The sequence below is a fragment of the Mirounga leonina genome, unplaced genomic scaffold (genome assembly GCF_011800145.1).
Source record: "Mirounga leonina isolate KUSES-001 unplaced genomic scaffold, KU_Mleo_1.0 Mir_200, whole genome shotgun sequence".
Taxonomy (NCBI): domain Eukaryota; kingdom Metazoa; phylum Chordata; class Mammalia; order Carnivora; family Phocidae; genus Mirounga; species Mirounga leonina.
In genome coordinates this window covers 3,568,922-3,591,196 of record NW_023270503.1, presented here as the reverse complement: position 1 = coordinate 3,591,196, position 22,275 = coordinate 3,568,922, and the positions used below count along the sequence as shown (strand labels likewise).

General features: G+C 40.8%; 1 protein-coding gene across 1 annotated transcript in view; it reads left to right on the top strand.

Annotated features, from left to right (window-relative positions):
• The window catches only part of EFCAB5 (EF-hand calcium binding domain 5), a 195,141-nt gene extending 174,099 nt beyond the window's left edge, over positions 1 to 21,042 (top strand). Inside the window, exons 20-24 of the mRNA XM_035027657.1 lie at positions 1,348 to 1,451; positions 4,824 to 5,077; positions 6,261 to 6,547; positions 6,954 to 7,050; positions 20,014 to 21,042. Coding sequence (XP_034883548.1) covers positions 1,348 to 1,451; positions 4,824 to 5,077; positions 6,261 to 6,547; positions 6,954 to 7,050; positions 20,014 to 20,207 — 936 coding nt within the window. The 3' untranslated portion in view covers positions 20,208 to 21,042. The remainder of the gene's footprint in view (positions 1 to 1,347; positions 1,452 to 4,823; positions 5,078 to 6,260; positions 6,548 to 6,953; positions 7,051 to 20,013) is intronic.
• The last annotated feature ends 1,233 nt before the right edge of the window (positions 21,043 to 22,275 follow it).

The window sequence follows — 22,275 nt, the reverse complement described above, 5'->3', positions numbered from 1 at the left end:
GAGGTCATGACAAGAGGAAGCTCCACACTATAAACCCGTTGTTCCCTGGAGCACCATTCATCATGCAGTCCCTATGGATCCTGTTATCACAGTTTCCCTTTTAATCAAAGAATTTTTTAAAGGTGGACATAAAAACCCCTTTTTAGAGGCACCTGGGTGGCTCAGTCAGTTAAGCGTCTGCTTTTGGCTCAGCTCATGATCCCGGGGTTCTGGGATCGAGCCCTGCATCGGGCTCCCTGCTCAGCGGCGAGCCTGCTTCTCCCTCTGCTGCTCCCCCTGCTTGTGCTCTTTCTATCTTTGTCAAATAATAATTTTAAAAACCCCTTTTTATTCTTCCAATTGAATGTCTTTCCTACAGTTTAGTATATTTTACAGGATATGTTAATCTTACTTTCTTATAAATAATCTCTACAAAAAAAAAAAGTTGGTCAAGACTCATTCCAAACTCATCAAATTGTATACATCAAATATGTGCAGTTTTTTGTGTATCAGTGATACTTCAATAAAGCTGTTTTTAAAAGGCACTAAAATGGGGTGTCTGGGTGACTTAGTCACTTAAGCATGCAACTCTTGATTTCGAATCAGGTCATGATCTCAGGGTTGTGAGATGGAGCCCCTCGATAGAGGGGGGCTGCTTAAGATTCTCTCTCTCCTTCTCCTTATGCCCCCCCACTTGCACACACACTCTCTCTAAAAACAAAAAAACAAAAAAAGGGCATTAAAATATTTTCACAACCGATAGTTAGGTTATGACCTATAGTTCGAAACCTCTTAGAGGTGAGGAAGACAAAGGGGCAGCAATAAATATAAAAGTGATTCATAGGAGAACCAGGAGAGAGTGGTGTCCCAAAAGCCAAGTGAATAAAATATGTCAAGAAGGAAATTGTTCACTGAGTCAAATGCTGCTATAGTGGAAGATGATGATTAGGGTTTGATCAGTGGATTTCACAATAAGAGAGTCACTAGTAACCTTAACCAAAATAGTTTTGATGAGATGGTGTAGACAAAGACCTCATGGGAGAATATTTTTTATTGTTCTTACTTTCCTTGGACTTTTCTGTATTTTCCTAATGTTCTATAATGCATGTTTCACATCAAAAAGTAATATAGTTTTATCACAATTATAAAAAATAAGTTTGTGCATTTAAAAGAATGTTGATAATTTGAATCTTTCCCTTGTGAATACCTCATTCTTAATGGTACTGAATAAGTAAAATGTCCCGGTACTTCAAGCTAGAGATCTAAACTTTCCTAATTTTTTCCCTATTTTTCGGTTCCCAAAACCTTTAATGGGAAAATGAGGTCTAATCATTCCTCTCAGTGTTGAAATCTCTTCCTCTTTTCAAGGATTCAGACTATGTTTTACGCAATATGATGGTTACCGGGCACCTGGGTCTAACAGAAATCCACAAGAACCCCCCTACAATCTTCAGGAAGACATGCATCTTCAGGTATGAGATGCATCTTCATGTCTGTGTTGTTTGACTGCCAAAACACATTCCCCTTGTGCATTAGTAGCTCAATAGTAGTAGTAGAGAGACGCGGCTTTTGCCTTTTATTAGTATACACCTGAATCCTATTCTAATTGGTTTTTTTTTTTAAGAAAAATTCCTGTCTGCGTGCGACATGTTAATTCCCTTCCCCTTCAAGTCCTTTTTAAAACAGGTTTCATTGGCATTTTATATTGCACGTTTTTAAGCATGATAGTGTTTTATTTTCTATGATTTTCTTGTAAACATGGAATTCAACAAAAACCCACCAGGATTGTGAAAAAATACATCCACGTCACTTATCAGAGCTCATCATCTTAGTGTTAACAGGCCAGTGAACGTGTACTTTTTATTTAAAGAAGACAGGCTGGGCAGAGGTGGGGAGGAAGCAGAGGATATGGTCTTTAATAAGTACCCAGTAGAGAGTACTTTGAATGCCTTTCACCTGTGGGATGCAAGGACCACCCCCCCACTGTGGACAGATGTAAAACAGATCTTAATGATGGACACACGCATTGCAAAAGGGACAGGCTGCTTGTTAGAGGTCAGTGCAGCTGAGTAGGCAGTAACCTCGCTCAGTCCAGGAGGCTAATTTGACATTTAAGTACATGTGTTAATTAAATTTTAGTTTGGCCTCATACCTGAATATTCATTCAGGGTTTTTTTTTTTTTAAGATTTTATTTATTTTATTTGAGAGAGAGAATGAGATAGAGAGAGCATGAGAGGGGGGAGGGTCAGAGGGAGAAGCAGACTCCCTGCCGAGCAGGGAGCCCGATGCGGGACTCGATCCCGGGACTCCAGGATCATGACCCGAGCCGAAGGCAGTCGCTTAACCAACTGAGCCACCCAGGTGCCCCTGTTCATTCAGGTTTAAGCTCTTTCCCACATAGTTATTCCTTGCACCAGTCAAGAGTTTTATGAGCGTCCTTGTAACACCCAGGCTCATAACCTTTGATTCCTCTGTGTAACTTAGAACAGGTGCCTTTTAGAGGAATTTAGTTGACCAATCAGCTTTATGGTTATGCCTAGAAAGTTTAGGGTGACACATCATTACTGTGGTTATCATTCAGACACAAAGTGTAGGCTGGGCAGTGCAGCAGGGAGGGGCGGGAACAGCAAAAAAGAAAAAAGGACATAATCTTACCTGGCATTATAGGATTGCTATTATGAACCATAAACTGTGCTTTTTGAGGCTATGCAAAGCACCAACATTTCTCAAATACCTCAGAAGAATAACATCTTAATATCAATGTAGATTGGGAAGGGAGAGGGCGCCTGGGTGGCTCAGTGGGTTAAGCATCTGCCTTCGGCTCAGGTCATGATCTCAGGGTCCTGGGATCGAGCCCCACATCGGGCTCCCTGCTCAGCGGGGAGCCTGCTTCTCCCTCTGCCTCTGTGCTTTCTCTCTCTCTCAAATAAATAAAATCTTTAAAAAAGTTTAAAAGATTGGGAAGGAGGAAAGGGGGGGGAAAGGATGTGTCTATACCTCACTAGAGAGAAGCAGCTACTACATTTCTTTTTTTTTTTTTAAGATTTTATTTATTTATTTTGAGAGAGAGAGAATGAGAGAGAACACATGAGAGGGGATAGGGTCAGAGGGCAAAGCAGACTCCCTGCCGAGCAGGGAGCCCGATGCGGGACTCGATCCCGGGACTCCAGGATCATGACCTGAGCCGAAGGCAGTCGCTTAACCAACTGAGCCACCCAGGCGTCCCTGGCTACTACATTTCAATGAGAATCTCTGTCCCCTTGAGGAAGCAGTGCTGCTGATGCCCTACCAGGTCCCTAATATAGCTCTTGCCAGGCCGCTTCAGGTACACTGGAACTTTCTCTAGAGGAGAGTCCTTGACTGATGGGAGCCCCTCACTAGGTGTGCCTCACAGTTATGTAAACAGACACCCAAAGCATCTTAGAGCCAATGACTGATAAAAGACCTCTCCCTTGCCTCAAGGTGGGGCAAATTCTTTGGCTCAGTTTGCCTTCCAGAGCTCCCCTTGAGAGGAGACTGAGGCTAGCCTTCACATTCTTTTTTTTTTATTTTTTATCTTATTTTATTGAGAGAGAAAGCGAGCACGAGCGAGGGGAGGGGCAGAGAGAATCTCTAGCTGATTCCACCCTGAGCGCCGGTCCTGAGGTGGGGCAGCATTTCAGGACCCTGAGATCTTGACCTGAGCTGAAATCCGGAGTTGGACGCTTAGGGACACCTGGGTGGTTTAGTCGATTAAACAGTTAAGCATTAAGCGTCTGCCTTCAGCTCAAGTCATGATCCTAGGGTCGCAGGATCGAGTCTTCCATCAGGCTCCTTGCTCAGCCGGGAGCCTGCTTCTCCCTCTCCCTCTGCCTGCGGCTCGCCTGCTTGTGTGCTCTCTCCCTCTGACAAATAAATAAAATCTTAAAAAAAAAAGAGTTGGACGTTTAACCAACTGAGCCACCCAGGTGGCCCTAGCCTTCACATTCTTTTTTTAATTTAATTTAAATTAAATTAAATTAATTAACATATAGTGTATTATTGGTTTCAGAGGTAGAGGTCAATGATTCATCAGTCTTATATAATACCCAGTGCTCATTACATCACGTGCCCCCCTTAATGTCCATCACCCAGTTACCCCATCCCCTCACCCCCCACCCCTCCAGCAACCCTCAGTTTGTTTGCTATGATTAAGAGTCTCTTATGGTTTGTCTCCCTCTCTGATTTCGTCTTGTTTTATTTTCCCCCTCCCTTCCCCTATGCTCCTCCGTTTTGTTTCTTAAATTCCACATATGAGTGAGATCATATGATAATCGTCTTTCTCTGACTGACTTATTTCGCTCAGGATCATACCCTCCAGTTCCAACCACATCCTGGCAAATTAGCCTTCATGTCCTTAATTAGCCTCTCCTTCCCTATTGTACTTTCCTCAGACCTTTACAGGTTTCTCCAGAAAGCACTCCCTCAATCAATCCTCTGCATAAGCATGCCGGGCTCCGGCTCCACTTCTAGGGAACCTGACCTAATAAACTCCTCATTCCTTCTGCCATTCAACCCCCACTTACTGGACAGGATGTAAACAAAACCCAAATACCTTCAGATGAGTATACGTCTAGCAAAGACAGCAGAGCAGAGCCGCGTGATGGAGAGTGACTTCAGGCTGCTTGGTCAGAGGAGGCTTCTCCATCTGACGAGCCAGCTGAGAGGGACAGAGCTGTGTGCGATCCCAGCAGATAAAATCAGGGCTGGTTGGGGGGGGTGGGGGCGCAGTGGGCACAAAAGAGAGCAACTCGGTACATTTGGCTGGAGTGTTATGAGCAGGCTGATGTTGTATGATCTTAGGCTTGTTTGGTTTGGGTTTCAGAGACTTCCTCTTCAAGTGTACAGACAGTTCGGAGGTTGTCTTGGCCTCTGTCTGTGGAGAAAACCACATCATAATTCCACTCCGTGAGAGAACAGGAAAAGCCCTGGGAATTCTTGATTTTAACATTGGCAGGAGTAAAATGTTACTGTATCGAGAATTTAAAGATCTACAGAAAATGATGAAGGTGGTCCAAGCTGCCTGCTACGAAATACTGGGCGAATTATCTGGAGAAATAAAGAAAAACTATGTCCTAGGTATTGTGAATGGGGAAACAATCTGAATTCCTGGGTTTAATACATGTGGAGGGAATCACAGAGTGCAATACATTTCCTAAAAGGAATAGTTACAATATTTCTTTCTACATGAAAGAATTCTTGGGCTGCATGCAGCCTTGGGCTGATGAGTATGGTCTATAAATTAGAGCAAAGGGTATGAAAGCTCATTTTCTTGGCTGGAATCATATGGTTTCGAACTGGAAGGACTCAGAAAGGCAAAGTAGAACTAGCATTTATTAAATGCCCCATCATGGAGCAAGCACTTTACATATGTAATTTCCATTAGTCCTTACTAATAACTCTCAGGTGAATGGTGATAACTCATTTTACAGGAGAGGAAAGTAAAGTTCAGAGAAACAAAACAACTTGCACCAAATCACACAGTTAATAAGTGGGGAAGCCTGGATTCGCACCCCACTTTGGGTGCTCTGCCCACTATCTTACACAGTATTAATTCGATGGAACATTCTGTTTTACAGATAAGCTAACGCCCGCCCATCAGAGTAACAGTCCGTTTGCAAGCTAGTGGCAGACCCAAGACTAGACCCTAGGGCTTGTGATTCCACACCCACTAGGCTACTCTTAGCACAGAACCAGTTTGGGCCTCAGGGAGGAAGGAAGGAAGCATGGAAGCCTCTGGCTACCTAGAATGGAGTAAATAGAGTAATGTTGTGTGGGATTAATCTGAGAGGTTTCTTGCCATTAGATAGGGTGGGCTAAGTAGAAAAAAGAAGAAAATGCATGTCTTCTGGTCTTTTGAGCATCCACTCTGTACTTATCCACTAAACGCTTTTACATATATCATCTCATTTAATTCCCACAGGCCACCAGGGAAATAGGGATCAACCCCATGCTCACAGACAGGAAAAGGGGGTTCAGAGAGACAAAACTAATAAGGGGGAGAGTAAGCATTCAAACTAAGGTCCAACCACCAAACCTGAGTTTTTACCTTTCCTCAAAGCCTCTTCCTGTGAGCTTCACCAGGTGTAATTCCATTTCTGTGTTTTGATTTCATCACTAGAGAAACTAAGATTGTTTAGAACCATAGGATATGGTCTTCTTTTTCCTGGAAAAAAGAAGTTTACTGTATTATGCTCAGAGTGCTATGAAAAACTACTGTATGTACTAAACAACAGTGTGAGGTGTCACTCTGTTGTTTCAGAGATTGAAAATGTAGGAGAAGTCCAGCGGGCAGGAGTTCTCTTTTTCCGAATTATGCTGCAAGAACTGCAAGAAAGCCTCCGGCTGCTTACCGCCCTAGACTTCATATCACTGTTGCTCTATGATTATAATCTTCCACCAGAGTTCACATCTCCGTCAGATAGCAAGTCCCAGGAGCTGGAAGCCAACACAAAGCTCGTACATGACATCCTGATAGGGGTGATCTTGTTCATTCATCCAGAGTTGGAATTATCAGGTGACTTCAGAAACTGGGAAAAGTGTAAACTGGTAAGTTGTTTTGTTTTGTTTTTAAGTAGTCTTTTTATCGAAGAATAACCCACACAAGTTTAGGTATACCAATCATGATCGCACAAATCCTAAATGTACAAATGCAAGAATTTGTATGATATGAACATTTGTAACCAGCATCTACATCAAGAAACAACATCAGCGGCATCCCAAAAGCCTTCCTTTGTACCCTCTCCCCTCACCCGCCTCACACACACACACATGCACACGCACACACACACACACTCACCCCAGAGTGACCAGACCAGAATCCTGACTTCTAACACCATAGACTGGTTTTGCCTGTTTTAAAATTTACATACATGGAATTCTGTAAACTGGTGAATTGGGGGTGCTCTCTTTCTACTTGCTGGTGCTCCCATAACTTTTGTTCTTTCGTTCACAGTATGTTAAGAGTTACTTAGTCGAGAATATTTGTGAATTTGATCCGACTGCTAAGAATGTGAAAGTTAATTTACAGCTCATTGGCGAACATATCAGAGGTAAATTTACACTTAATTGTGGTCTAAATCTAACAGCAATAAAACATAGTTGCAATTCAGATATTCAGATATTTTTATTACAATAAAGTAAGTGGCTTATAAACTCAATTTTTAGGAAAAACAGTTCTGATTGTAGTCCTCTTAAAGGGAGGGACACTTTGTCTATAATTGACTGTTCATGCCACACATTTGAGAATTCCGAATCACATTCATCTCCCACTTATTGAATACATGTGCATTATTTATTTAAAAAAAAAAAGTGAGTAGGGGCTGCAGTGCGGATAGGAAACAAGTACATTAAAGAAAAAAGACTATTACTATCTTTGGGTTTCAATGAACAGATCATGAGTCTTTGTAGACTACTAACAGACTTTTTTGGAGAAGGACAATCAGCAGGAATCAAGAGTAGGGAGGCTCCCAGGCTGGAGAAGGTGATGAGCTCTTTGGCCACAGAGAACTGGCCACATATAAGAGTAAAATCCAGGGGCGCCTGGGTGGCTCAGTCAGTTAAGCATCTGCCTTCGGCTCAGGTCATGATCCCAGGGTCCTGGGATCAAGCCCTGCATCGGGCTCCCTGCTCAGCGAGGAGTCTGCTTCTCCCTCTCCCTCAGTGCTCTCACTCTCTCTCAAGTAAATAAATAAAATATTTTTTTTTAAAAAAAGAGTAAATGTCCAGAGTGAAATAGGTGAAGGATTTAGAGAACACTTATGATGAGCATTGAGTAATATATAGAATTGTGGAATCATTATACTGTGCACCTGAAACTAATATAATACTGTATGTTAACCATACTGGAGTTAAAAATTTTTTAAAGAGTAAATATACCTATACAAGCGTACATTCCTCCACGGGTGTGTGTTATCTCACCAAAGACCTCAGGCCGTTTGTGTGAATGGACCGATAAGGAATAAATTTAAAATTTGTTTCTTTTTTTGTTTCTTAAGAAGAACTAATCAGTTGGGAAAATGGCTCTATAGAAATTGTTCACTAAACCTGTCCCTATCCTCCCCTTCCCCCCTTTCCTGCTGTCTGTGGAGACTCTGGACCAAGTCAGAAGGGTTTCTAGACTTCTGGGATACACATATGAGGCCAAGAGACTCCAAACCAGAGAGACTCGGAGGAGAAGAGGAAGGGAAAGGCAACCCAGAGGACGACATCACACTCCTCGGGTGGCTGTGGCAGGGGAAGGAGGTAGCAGTGAGCCAGGGCAGATGGATAAGGGAGGGAGATCTTCTGGCCTGGGAAGGCAAGATACTCTTAGAAGTTTGGGAGTGCTGGGGAAGAGGAGAGAAGATGACGTCCAAAGAAAAGTTAACATGAGTTCTTGAGGACCATGAGTGAAGTGAATAAAGACTAGAATTTCTATTTGGAATGGCTTCTACTGTAGCCTCAGGACTCTGGGCTGATTCGCGGGAGCCTCTGAATTCACAGATGTCACACAGATCGCTTCTTTTAAGGTGCTACTCAAGGGAAACAGTAATAACAGTCACAACAAAAACTAACACTTGTTTGCTGGATCTGTGTCTCTACTCGTTCCGTACTCGTTTGCTCACTCTTCACTGAAGACTTAAAATCCAGAAGAAATATTCTCTGTGTCAGTGCCTTTAAAGTAGATTCAATCCCTGCCATGGGCCCCAGCACACCCTTCCCCTCCACGTGGGACCCGTTCGTCTAACTGATGTTTTCCCTGAGCTCCTGCTCCACTTGGGTCGCCCCCAACCTGCCAGCCCCTTGGCCAAGAGCCAGACCCTGCTGCCGGGGTCACTCATGTCCTCTCAGACTGATATTTCCCCTACTTGGGCAAGGACGCAGGCACTCACCACTGAACAATCTAGTCCTTCTGTCAGATGGGAGCTGGGGATGAGGAGCAAGCCCTTCCACTCTCCATCTTGCAGGTGTGTTCAGGATTTGGCTCTCGCCCTTAATCAGCTCATCCCCAGACAAAGATATATACTGTGACGTTGTCCCAAGGCAGGTTCCACCTCCGACTTGCCTGTGTCAGAACTACCTCCCATTACTCATTTTAGCTCCTTTGTTTGAGAAAACATGCAAATTTCTGCCTCCTTTGCCTGACCGCACTTTAAATTGTGCTAGCCAATTTCTGAGCAGCCTTGATCGTCAACGCTCCCACCACTTTCTCTTCTCCAACAGTGTCCTCAGGTGGCAGGAAATCCAATTGCAGTTAATGGAGTTGGATTCAGCCACAACTCAATAGCCTATCACCACCGCCAAAGCTGGAGCATTATCATAGTTTCTGTGGCAATCAAGAAAGTAAGTTCATGGGCCACCAGATACCAACCCTCTCTCCTTCAGATGCAATTGTGTCAGGAAATTCTAAGCTCTCCATTTGGGGAAGGGAAGGGGACTTCATTGGGACCCCTTTCTGTTTGTGCTGGAAAAAGAGGAGCCTTCTGGAAGGGCAATTTGTTGCTCAAAATGTATCTGAGCTGGGGCACCTGGATGGCTCAGTCGTTAAGCGTCTGCCTTCGGCTCAGGTCATGATCCCAGGGTCCTGGGATAGAGCCCCGCATCGGGCTCCCTACTCCGCGGGAAGCCTGCTTCTCCCTCTCCCACTCCCCCTGCTTGTGTTCCCTCTCTCGCTGTCTATCTGTCAGATAAAAAAATAAAATCTTAAAAAAAAAAATGTATCTGAGCCTTCCAGCAGTGTTAACTAAGACCCCACTCAGTAGCTCTACCCAGCATGAAATACCACCAACATTATCTGTCCCTTCTGCACATCTTGGGGAGGGACTGTTAACATAGCTCCTAACCCACCAAGCCTTCCAAACTAACAATTTTGCCAAGAAGATAAAATCGGGGCTGGTGATGTGCCCATACTTTCTTAGGACTTCTGTTGCCAACTTTCACCCTACTACATCCTAGTTCTAGAAAAGAATATATATTTTTTAATGTTTAGAAAACCTTACACCTTTACTTATTATTTTTTAATTTTTGGTCCTAGATTTATTGAGATATAATGACATATAACCATGGTATTAGTTTAAGGTGTACAACATAATGATTTGATATATGTATATACTGAGAAATGGTCATCACAATAGGTTTAGTTAACATCCATCCCTTCACATAGTTACAAGATTTGTTTCTTGTGATGAGAACTTTTAAGATCTACTCTCTTAGCAACTTTCAAATAAACAGTATAGTATTGTTAACTACAATCACAAGGCTGTACATTACATTCCCAGAATTTATTTATCTTATAACTGGAAGTCTGTACCTTTTGACCACCCTCACACATTTCCCCCAACCCCTAACCCCTACTTCTGGTAACCACCAATCTGCTCTCTGTTTCTATGAGTTCAGTTCTTTCAGATTCCACAGACAAGTGAGATCATATAGCACTTGGCTTTCTCTCTGTGACTTATTTCACTTAGCATAATGATTTCAAGGTCCATCCTTGTTGTTGCAAACGACAGGATTACCTTCTTTTTATGGCTGAATAATACTCCACTGTATATACGTACACCATGTTTTCTTCATCCATCCATCGATGGACACTTTGGTTGTTTACATGTCTTGGCTATTGTAAGTAATTGCAATAACATGGGAGTGCAGATTCCCTTTGAGGATGTGATTTCATTTCCTTTGAATCTATATCCTAAAGTGGATTTGCCGGATCCTATGGTGGTTCTATTTTTTTTTTTTTTTTAAGATTTTGTTCATTTATTTGACAGATAGAGAGAACAAGTAGGCAGAGAGGCAGGCAGAGGGAGAGGGAGAAGCAGGCTCCCTGCCGAGCAGGGAGCCCGATGCGGGGCTCGATCCCAGGACCCTGGGATCATGACCTGAGCCGAAGGCAGCCGCTTAACCGACTGAGCCACCCAGGCGCCCCGGTGGTTCTATTTTTAATATTTTGAGGAACCTACATGGCTTCTTATAGTGGCTCTACCAATTTACATTCCCACCAACAGTGTACAAAGGTTCTGTTTTCTCCACACCTTCATCAATACTTGTTTTTTGTCTTTTAGATCATAGCCATTCTAACAGGTGTGATGTGATACATCATTATGGTTTTGGTTTGCATTTCTAGAAAGGGTGTTTTATATTCTGGTGGAATTCCAGGCAGCAGAATCCCACCTTTAGATTGAGGCAGTCATCTATGGAGGAGCGTTGGGCAGCTTTGTTCAGCAGGCTTGCCTTCCCAAGGCTGTGCCATTGCACTGACATACTTTCCTGTGGGGATCCCAGTGACTCCAGTGACCGGGACAACTGTGCATGCAGTAGGGCATCAAAAGCACTCCCAGGAGCTGGCCTCTTCTACCCGAAGACCCATGACCTGACCACCTTCTCAAGGAGCTAGTCTCCCCCCTCCATTTGGGACCTCTGCTGCCAACCTCGCTTGCCCTTTCTGTAAGGTGTCTCCTACCTGTCCCATGTTCCCCTCCCAGGGGGTTTGGACAGATGCTGTCTACTAGGAAATGTTCTCAGACCTAGAAGCGAGAAGAATGCTGTCTCTCATTTCAAGTGTGACCAGAATCACTTTGCTCTCTAGAGCCTGTATTTCTGGCCATACTTCTTCCCCATGCCTAAATCCAAGGATCTCTTAAGTCCACAGGCACTGGTCTCTGCAGGAGTCCCCAGACCCTCCACTTCCCCTACAAGAGCCCTAGAGCTCCTCCTAAGCCAAAGTAGCCAGAACCTCAGTGCCATTACCATCTGTAAAGAAATTCACCAGCTTCCTCAAAAACAAAAACAAAAAACAAAACAAAACACCACCATGATCCTCCAAAGAGGGCAATGGAGGGAGATACCCCACCGTCAGAGGGAAGGACTGCCAGACTCGTAACCCTAATTAACTCTGTCTTCAAAATTCTCCTTCCCCAGGTGATCTTTTCCTAAGTGCTATCACCATCACCATGGTGGCTCTAGCAAGTGCTATTCTCTATCTCTCTCCATTACAAGAGTGGGACAAGAGTCTCCTTCATTCCGCACAGCACAGCTGAAGATGAGACAGGAATGTTCCACAAGATTCTCTCACTTTCCAGAAATAATATGAATACAGAGCTGAATTGAATCTGCAACTGTGAGGATGTGCCTGGTTCTTTTAAATTTTTTTTAAGATTTTATTTATTTGTCAGAGAGAGAGAGAGAGCACAAGCAGGGGGAGTGGCAGGCAGAGGGAGAGGGAGAAGCAGGCTCCCCGCTGAGCAGGGAGCCCGATGTGGGACTCAATCCCAGGACCCTGAGATCATGGCCTGAGCCGAAGGCAGCCACTTAACTGACTGAGCCGGTCAGGCGCCCCGTGCCTGGTTCTTTTAAAGGAGTCAGAGTGAAATGGGTAACAAGATACCAAGAGCATTGTTTTGTCCTATTAATTTGGACCCTCTATAGACTATCATTGGTTTGGATTTGCAGTTCTCCAACACCTTCTTAGACCTAGTTTCTTGGATGGTGATTCCTTCTGGGCTTTGTTGTTTTCCTACCTGTAGGAAGAAACCTGCAATCACAGTAGACCTGGGTTTATTTAACAGGGAGCCTGGAATGTGCCATTTATGAAGTGCTCACAGATGTCAGGTTCTAGAGGAAGAAACACCCATTCAGTTTCAGAAAAGATTCCTTTTGTCCTGGAAAAAACCTCTTAAAGGGCCCTGTTAGTGAAGATATTGGACAAGTATTCATTCACACACTGTTTGGGAAACTATTTTAGGCTTCAGTAAAGACTTGGGGCCTGGATGCTTGATTCATTTCCCATGCATGCAGACTGCTTCCATCTCCAGTCCCAGTCCCCCAGGGAGAAAGAAGAAAGAAAAAAAAAAAATCAAATAATCAATTCTCTTTTTGCTCCTTACCACTCCTTTTGTTTTTAAATTTTGAAGTTTTCCAACAGTAGTTACTGAATTTAGAGAAACAACATGGTTTTATTTGTCTAGGTACCATCACTGATGCTTTAATATCTGATAAAGTCTGCTAAAAATCAGTTTAATGAGAACATTTTTTCTATTTAAGGCAAACAATTTTCAAGATTTCCTTAACACATTTTTTTTTCATTTTAGTGGACGTTAAATAATCTTTTATCACGAAGGATTATAAAAATTATATTTTTATTAAAGTATTTTAAAAGGTCAAAAAGAACTAAAAGCCTATTAACAGAAGAGTCACTAACCCATCCTCTTCTCTCTTCTCACTGTCCCCAGTCCCCCTTACCAGAAGCAATTCTTTTTGACTCTTTTGACTGTTTCTTCTGACATTGGCATGTTTCTGTATTTCTAATATTATACAATATTGCTATCTTTTCATTCATCAGTTTTCAACCTTATCAATTATTTCCTATTACAGATGAAAGTTTAGTTCTATTATACCACCATTCTCTTATCCTAACCTCCCAATGTAACTATATTACCATTTGGGGTTAAATCAAAATGCAGTGTTCACATGATTTTGCCTATGCAAATATTATCTATAGCTGAACACTGCAACATATTTGGATTGCTCCTTTTTCACTTTTTGTTTTTCCTGAAGTAAATAATTAGCTTTATTTTTTTAATTGCTGAATTTTCTTGGTATTTCTTCATAATTCCCACCCTATCCATTTGTCTTTCCATATAATTTCCCAAAAGAGACATTTGGGGGAAAGTTTTATCAGGTAACTTTTTTAGTTCCATTTTTTTTTTTTCTTCAAGACATCTGTTCTAGAAATCTTGATTCTCTTTCTATCTAGGGTCTTCCCCCACCCCAGACCTGCTACTCAGTTGCTTTCCTGAAATTCATTCTGTTGCTATCATAGGAATTTACTTTGCCTTGTTCTGAGGTAGCAGATCTCCAGTAGTTTTCTGAGGAAGAGTGGGTGGATGGTAAATTTTTTGAGACCTTTCATGTCTGAAAATGTTTTTATTCAGCCCTCATATTTGATTTGGTTTACCAGAGAACATAATCTTGAAGACAATGCCTCATTGTCTTCTTCGAGAAATTGAGATTATAATTCACATACCACAAATTTCACCCATTTATAGTGTACCATTCAGTAGTTATTAGTATATTCACAAGGCTTTGCAACTATCACCGCTATCTAATTTTAGAATATTTTCATTGCTCCATGGGGTGCCTGGGTGGCTCAGTCGTTTAGCATCTGCCTTCGGCTCAGGTGATGATCCCAGGGTCCTGGAATGGAGCCCCGCATCGGGGCGGGGGGGGCCTGTTTCTCCCTCTCCCACTCCCCCTGCTTGTGTTCCCTCTCTCGCTGTCTCTCTCTTTGTCAAATAAATAAATAAAAATCTTAAAAATTTTTTTTTCATTGCTCCAAAAAAAGAAACCCAGCAGCACCCATTAGCAGTTACTGGCTCTAGCCCCTCTCTACCGCAGCCCCTGGCAACCACTAATCTACTTTTTGTCTCTAAGATTTGCCTTTTCTAGGTAGACATTGCATATAAATGGAGTCATACAACAGGTTACCTTTTGTATCTGGATTATTTCATTTAGCAAAATGTTTGACGGTTCATCTTTGTTCTATGTATCAGTACTTTATTCCTTTTTTACTGCTGAATATTCTATTATATGGAGATACCAAATTTTACTTATCCATTTATCAGTTGATGGACATGTGGGTGGTTCCTACTTTTTGGCTATTGTGTATATAATGCTGCTATGAACATTTGTTTACAAGTTTTTGTGGAAGCATGTGCTTTTAGTTCTCTTGGGTATATAATGAGTGGAATTGCTGAGTCATACGGAAACTCTCTGTTTAACTTCTTGTGGAACTAGCTCCATTGTCTGAAGAAATTTGGAAACTTCCAAGATTGCTGTTGAGACGTCTAAAGCCTTTCTGAAACCTGATTCTGTGCATGTGACTTCTTCGTTTTTGTTTTGTTTTGTTTCTTTCCAGAAGCTGGAGAATCACCACCTTCCACTCCAAGACTAAAATTTCATAATGCTATGCCTTGATATGGGGCTGTTTTCATCCATTGATCTGAGCATTCACTGGGCCTTTTCTCTTGTGACACTCAGGTCCTTAAGTTCTGTGTGATTTCTCCCATGGCATCACCGTTGTGACCGCAGGCTGTGCCCTCTGGGCACTGCACAAAGGTGCCCTGCTGAGGAGGTGGGTGGGGGCTGAAATCTAACCAGGATTCCATTCACTCAACTGTGCGCCTTAGCTTAAGGCTATGTCTGCTCAGAGGAGGGGCATCCTTTTCTTTCCACATCTTTTTCTGTTTACCAAGCTGCACTCACAGAGTGCATTCATCCATGCTAGGTGTCTTTTTCTCATTTACATAAAGGTGACCTAGAAGTTGACCTAGAAGACCTGCCCTCCCTTTTCTGTGTTCCTTCTTTGGAACTCCTATTATTCAGACATTGGATCTCCTAGATGAAGTCTCTCAAATCCCTATATTTTCTCTCCTATTTTCCATCTTTTTGTCTCTTTGTTTCACTTTGAGACATTCTGTCAACCTTATCTTCTAATCCTATTGAATTCTTGTTTCTGCATGTTTTAATGTCTAAGAGCCTTGGTTCTCTAAATATTTGCTTTGTGCAACATCTTGTTCACATTTCATGAATGCAACGCCTTCTCTCTCTGAGGGTATTAACAATAATTCTTTTTGGAAGTTTTCTTTTCCCTGTTGTTTCTCCTTTCTTTCTGTTTTAGTGTTTTGGTCTCTGCATCTCATCTCTACGTCACACCGCCGGACAACTTCCTATCTCCAACACTAGAAGTTTGTTTCTCAGAGAGGGTAACATAGAAAGTCTCTGGGCTGGGGGACATCAGACACAGTCGAGACAGTACCAGAGTGAAAATGGGGAGAGCATGAGTGTGTTTACTGAATATAGAGACTTCTGTAAGCCTTCCCCACAAGGCTCCAGACAAAAAGGAGAAAACAGAAGGAGCAAACAACTGATGCCTGTACATTTGGGGTATAAGAAAAATATCATAGGTGGGCGCCTGGGTGGCTCAGTTGGTTAAGCGACTGCCTTCTGCTCAGGTCATGATCCTGGAGTCCCGGGATTGAGTCCCACATCGGGCTCCCTGCTCAGCGGGGAGTCTGCTTCTCCCTCTGAGCCTCCCCCATCTCATGTGCTCTCTCTCATTCTCTCTCTTTCAAATAAATAAAAAAATCTTTAAAAAAAAAAGAAAAATATCATAGGACTTCTATTTGTAATTATTTTATCCCACCATTGCCTAATTTCTATTTTTTGTTTTTAAATATTTTAAAATGAATAACATAAATAAACATATATCGGGGCTCGTGCTCAAACTGTTGTTACTGATGGAGGCACATAATCAAAAGAGTTCAGAGACCACGGCATTAAATTATGAATTTTTGTAAAGTAAACTGCATTGATTTCAATTCTCCACATTTGATTTATAGCTGTATCATGAAAACAAGCCAATACAATGTGCTGTATCGTACAGAAATTTTGCATACAACAAAAATGAAACTAATATACCTGCAAGAACTCAATGTTCCACCTGGAACAAAATTCTACCCAACTTTGGATAATTCAAGAAAACATGTGCTTTTACCTCCCCACTTACCACCGAGTCCTTCCTGATAAGCTGGAAGCAGCACTCTACAGTACATTTTAGACCACATTAAATTAACAATGACATATTAAGTGCCCTACTGCCATGGCAAATATGAGTTTTCTGACCTATATAAAAACTGAAATATGCACACATGTGCTCTTTTAAGTATACAATGTGGCATGGACATTCAGCTCATTGCATGTGGCAGTAATGTTAAGAGGTGGCATAGGGTATATAAAGCAATAGAAATAAAGGAACTAAAACTAAGAACTAACGATAAGGAGAGGAACATTCAAGAAATACTGCTGATCTTGAGTTATTAGTTGAAAGGAGCAGTTAACACTTTAACTTTGGAACTTGATGCTTAAGTACGTCATGATTTTTTGCTTTACCCATCTTTCTAATTGTAATTCCCCAAAGGATTTAACTAATCTAGTGTTAAAGCAGTGACCCATAATGGGAGTTTGAATTAGAAATACCCTAGAACATCCCAATGTCTTCAGCAAAATCAATTCCTTATGGAAGTTTGATTAAACTAGAACCTACAAAAATACCATAAAATGTTTCTGAGTTAATAGGTTCATAAACGGATTCGAAGGTTGAACCAGCAATTCTTTTAGCTCAGATGTCTTCAAATAATTTAGTATAACCTTCACCAAGGCAAAGCAAAAAAATATAATTTCTTATGGTTAGAAAAGAAACAAAAGTAGTATATCTGCTTGAAAGAATTACCACCCCTGTGCAATCTGACGCTGTCGTCTGCCAAGCTGCAAAATCTGGCATCTCTCCACCACAAGAGGGCAGTAGCGCTCAACCGTCGTTGATGGAAACCCAACAGAGCCAAGGAGGCTTCATTAGAGAAATCGTTGCAGCCAGTTGTTAACACATCAATCTCTCATTGGAAAAAGCAGGCAAACAGGAACCACAGCCCAGATAGGCCCAGAACTTCTGTCCCCGGTAACAAAAAGACAGGAAATAAGCAAAAGGGGCTTGTGAAAGGGAGCGTCCTCCCTCCCCATCCTCGTGTCCTTCAATCACCGTGGAGATGGCTGACTACCATAATACTGGCTGCAGATAGGGGTCTGTTTCATTTGGATGTTCAGATAAGCACACTGTGGCAGGCATCAATGGAACACAGCTCTTAATGCAGATTTGGGGAAGGCAGGATAAAAACTGTTCGGTGCAGCAGAACTGCTATCTCAGAAAATGAATTAGGATTGGTTTTAGGAATGAAACCTGGGATAAACTTTAGATTCATGACATTGGAACATTAAGATAATCAAAGTAATCTTTGCAGCCTATAGCATTACCTTGTAAAGGTTCCAGGAAGCCAATTAATACAAAAAGGGATCAATTATAACAAATGCACCTCAATATTTTAAGTATGTGTGTTCATTGGTCTAGTATTGCCCATAACTTGAGATGAATCAGGTATTTTTAATGTGCTCTCATGACCAGCATCTGTTTTTGTTTTTATTCATAACTGTCATTTATGTTCCTGAGCTATTACCTGAAGACTTTTAATATTTGAGAAACCTAACTTAATTATTCCATAATTTAATGTTGTTTCAACATTTATTAAACAATCACAACTGAGAGAAAAGATGGTGCTTCCGTGTGTATTAAAAGAGAAAATTTTAGAAAATTGTACCTCCACGTTTTAAAGTCACCCTCAAATAAAAATTGAGACTTTTGAATATTTCCCACTTTTTATGTGCCTTTCATATCTCATATTGTACCTTTTGTTGTAGTCAAAACTTCAAAACCATAGAAAGGCTAAATCTAATTCAGGGAATCTTGTTCCTTCATAGAAAGAAGGGATAGAATACAGGGAAATAAAATACGTTCTGTCATCCTAATAGATACCCATGAGGGACATAATTGTCATTGTTGTTAATGAGCCATTGGACAGAAGATGATATTTAAAAACTCTTATTCAAGTATAAGTATCATTTAATGGTTTATTCAACTCAAATTAGCAAACATTATTGAGTTAGGCACTGTGGTAGCAGGATTAACAAAAATGAATAAAACATCGAGCTGAGGGTGAGAGTCACCTAAAAGCAGGAAGGTAATTAATATTTTTTAGCAACTACTATGTAACAGATTGTTGCATATCTTTTCTCATTAATCCTCATAACAATTCTGAGGCATCATCCCTGTTTATGGAAGACGAAACAGGCTAACAGCAGTTAAGTGGACTGCTCAAAGTCACAGAACTAGTTGATGTAGAGCCAAGATTGGAACCCAGATCTGTTCAACTTTTAAAGCATGTTCTCTTTTCACTGGACCATTCTACCTGAATATTAGTGATTGACTCCTGGGGAACAGTAACTTTTATAAACGGCAGTTTAATAGTTTACAATTTAACAAATGAAACATAATGGTATGTAGTCATTACATATTTTAAAATAAAATTTAATTAGGAAATATTTTAAACATAGAAGTTAGAGGGGCGCCCGGCTGGCTCAGTTCAAAGAGCTTGAGGGCTTGAGTCTGAGCCCCACGTTGGGTGTAAAGTTTACTTAAAAAAAAAAAAATTTTAGAGACTAACACCTGTGTAGTCGTTACAGAGCCATATGCTATATTTAATCTTAACATTATGTATGAGTCAGACACTTTTAAAGAAATAAAACATTATAGAAACAGTTGAGACTTTCTACCTCTCCTTGATCCCACTCTCCTTTCTTTCTCTCTAGAGAGAACGCTATTATGAATTTGATGTTTATCAGTTTTATGCATGATTTCTTACTTTGACTACATGCTTATAATCCATAAACAATATAACATTATTTTGCAGGGTTTTAAATTGTGTTTTAGTTGTATCCAAACGAACATTTTTTAAAAAGATTTTATTTATTTGAGAGAGAGAGAGAATGAGCCCGGAGGAGGGACAGAGGGAGAGGGAGAAGCAGACTTCCCGCTGAGCGGGGAGCCCAATTCCATCAGGGACTAAGCCGAAGGCAGCCACTTAACCGACTGAGCCACCCAGGTGCCCCAAGAACACATTATTTTACAACTTACTTTTTGTGATGATATGTTTTTGAGATTTATCGACAACGGCCTATGTAGCTCTAGTTCTCTAACCATAAAATGCTGCATAGTATTATATGAATGTACCAAAATTTATTTATCTCTTTACTTATAATTACATAAATAAAATTCTTCTTTGGTTTTGACTCAAAGCATATCTGACCAACTTTCCTCATAATACTGGAACTTGTATTTTAATAATAAAAGTACAAGGGGCGCCTGGGTGGCTCAGATGGTTAAGTGTCTGTCTTCGGCTCAGGTCATGATCCCAGGGTCCTGGGATTGAGTCCCGCATCGGGCTCCCTGCTCCTTGGGAGCCTGCTTCTCCCTCTGCCTCTCTCTCTCTCTCTCTTTGTCTCTCATGAATAAATAAATAAAATCTTTAAAAATAATAATAATAATAATAAAAGTACAAAACTATCCACACTTTTTTTTTTTCTCGGTACAGATCATTCTCGAATCGAAGTATGGGAATTTGGTAATATTGTCATCGAATACCTCTACCAGTGGGCACACATCTGTTTAGCTCTCGTGGAGCTAAACAAAAAACCAAATAGTGCTCTCGCACCCCCGTTGCCCTCCAAGACCGACTCCTGTGTGTATGCAAAAATGCCAAAGGAAACCATGCCAGGGAAATGCTAATGAATTAGTACTGTATTTAGGATATTTTTGTCATGTTCAGTTTTGTTAACTATAAAATATTTTCAATTGGAAAGGAGTGCCACATAGACATATCCGGCTCCTAGACATTTACTTCAGCACTTTCTAAAACGAAAAACGCTACCTAAGGAGAAATTTGATCTAAAAAATATCCAGTGAAGGTAGCCGTAACCAAATGTATGTTATGGCATATACTTAAAAGTTTCCTTTTAGTTTTAACTTTGTATCTGCCATGGGACTATTGTGGTTAATTGGGTAGAGTTATTTTAATTCTTTTAAGGTACAAAGTAAAGACTGAGAATTTAAGGGGAAAATGGCAGTTTTTACATTAAAAGGGTACCAAGTAATAAAGATTTTAAATGAACTGGGAATTGTTTTTCTACTTTTTCAGAGACTTAAGTGAGCACCCCCTCTTCCCTCTCCCCATCTTCGACTCACCCTCCCCACTCACTTTAACAAGTTATTCCAATGAATAGAAATTCTTGTGGGAAAATGTCCATGACTCATGGAAAAAAGAAAACACCTTTTTTTTTTTTAATAACAAAAACCTCTCAAGTTCAAGAACTGCAAAAAGAATTTATATTTATTTAAAGCTTATTATTACAGCAAACTTTACTGCTCTTTTGTGAGATTTCATCTTTGCAATAAGATATCTGATGAGAGTCCATTTTTAATAAAAATTTGGGAAATTAAACTTCATTTTCTTTATTTGGTTGACAAAATGTGATGTGTTCCAAACATCTTATAATTTGAGATTGGAGGCCTCTTCTTAACCTTTTCTGATAAGATGGCAGTGTTATTACCAGTCCTCATCTCCTGGATGCCCAGTTTTAACCTATAAGCCTATTTCATATTTGGAAGAGGGCTTTTCAGGGCATTTGCAACAACATTTCTAGGAACAATGTTCTTGAAGATATTAAACTGATAGCCACATACCCTGATGGCTTCAGAACAAGCTTACAGAGTTCACTGTGCATACAAATGGCATTTTAGGCAGTGAGGAGAGGACATTTTTGCAGAATGCTAACTTCTTAACCATTATCACAGGAATTAAGTTAACTAAATGGCATGTAGCTTGAGAACAGATATCATACATTTGCATGGATTTTAACTCGTTTGAAGTATTTTCACACACAAGCTCATTTGATCCTCCCAATAACCTATAAGGTAGTCAGTCTAATATCATTATCCTCACTTTATAAGCGAGGACATAGGCTCAAACAGTGAGTTACCTAGGTCAAAACAGCTAGCAAGAAGCAGGGGGGCCTAGCATCCATCTTTCCTAATTTTTGCCAGCACCTCAGACATCTCACTAACACTTTTCAACCTTTATCAGGCTAATGACCATGCTATCAGTCTTGTGGAAACTACTTTAAAATTTAGCAACCAAGAAGAAAGATTAATTGGATTTATTTAACCATCATTCAAGTAAAATACTAGTCCTTAACACCAGGAGCTTACTTTAGTGAAGAGGATGTTATTTATACTTGACAAAAATTTAGAGACAGATTTATATTTAAATCTATTTATTGGATAGATTGATTTGAATTATCTGAATAGATTGAATTACCTATAGTGACATATATTTCAGAAGCTTAGACTTGATTAGATTTTTTGTTGGCTCTCTTTCCTGCAGCTTATAGGTAACAAGGACACTGCATGGTGTCGACCATCCAGACCATTTTCTTCTTTCTTTCTTTTTTTTTTAATTTAAAGGAGATAGAAGTTTATTGAATACACTGTAAAGACCTCTCTCAATAGATAATATAAATTAATTAAATATTGCCTATTTCCTAGTCCTTAGGCATGGTAATTACCCTCAGAGGTTGTTCCGTCTCCTAGTCATTAACTCTATTTTACCTTTCCTCAATCTACTGCCTGGGCTGAGATTGTCTTGCCCACAGACCACAAGTAGTAAAGCACCTCTTAGTGGCCATATTTTGTTCTATGTGACCCTAACTCTCCAGCCACAGCTTTTTGAATTAGGGTTGACTCCTTGCCAAAGGGAGACCAATTTGTGAAATGGCCTAATATTGAGAGTAACCAAACC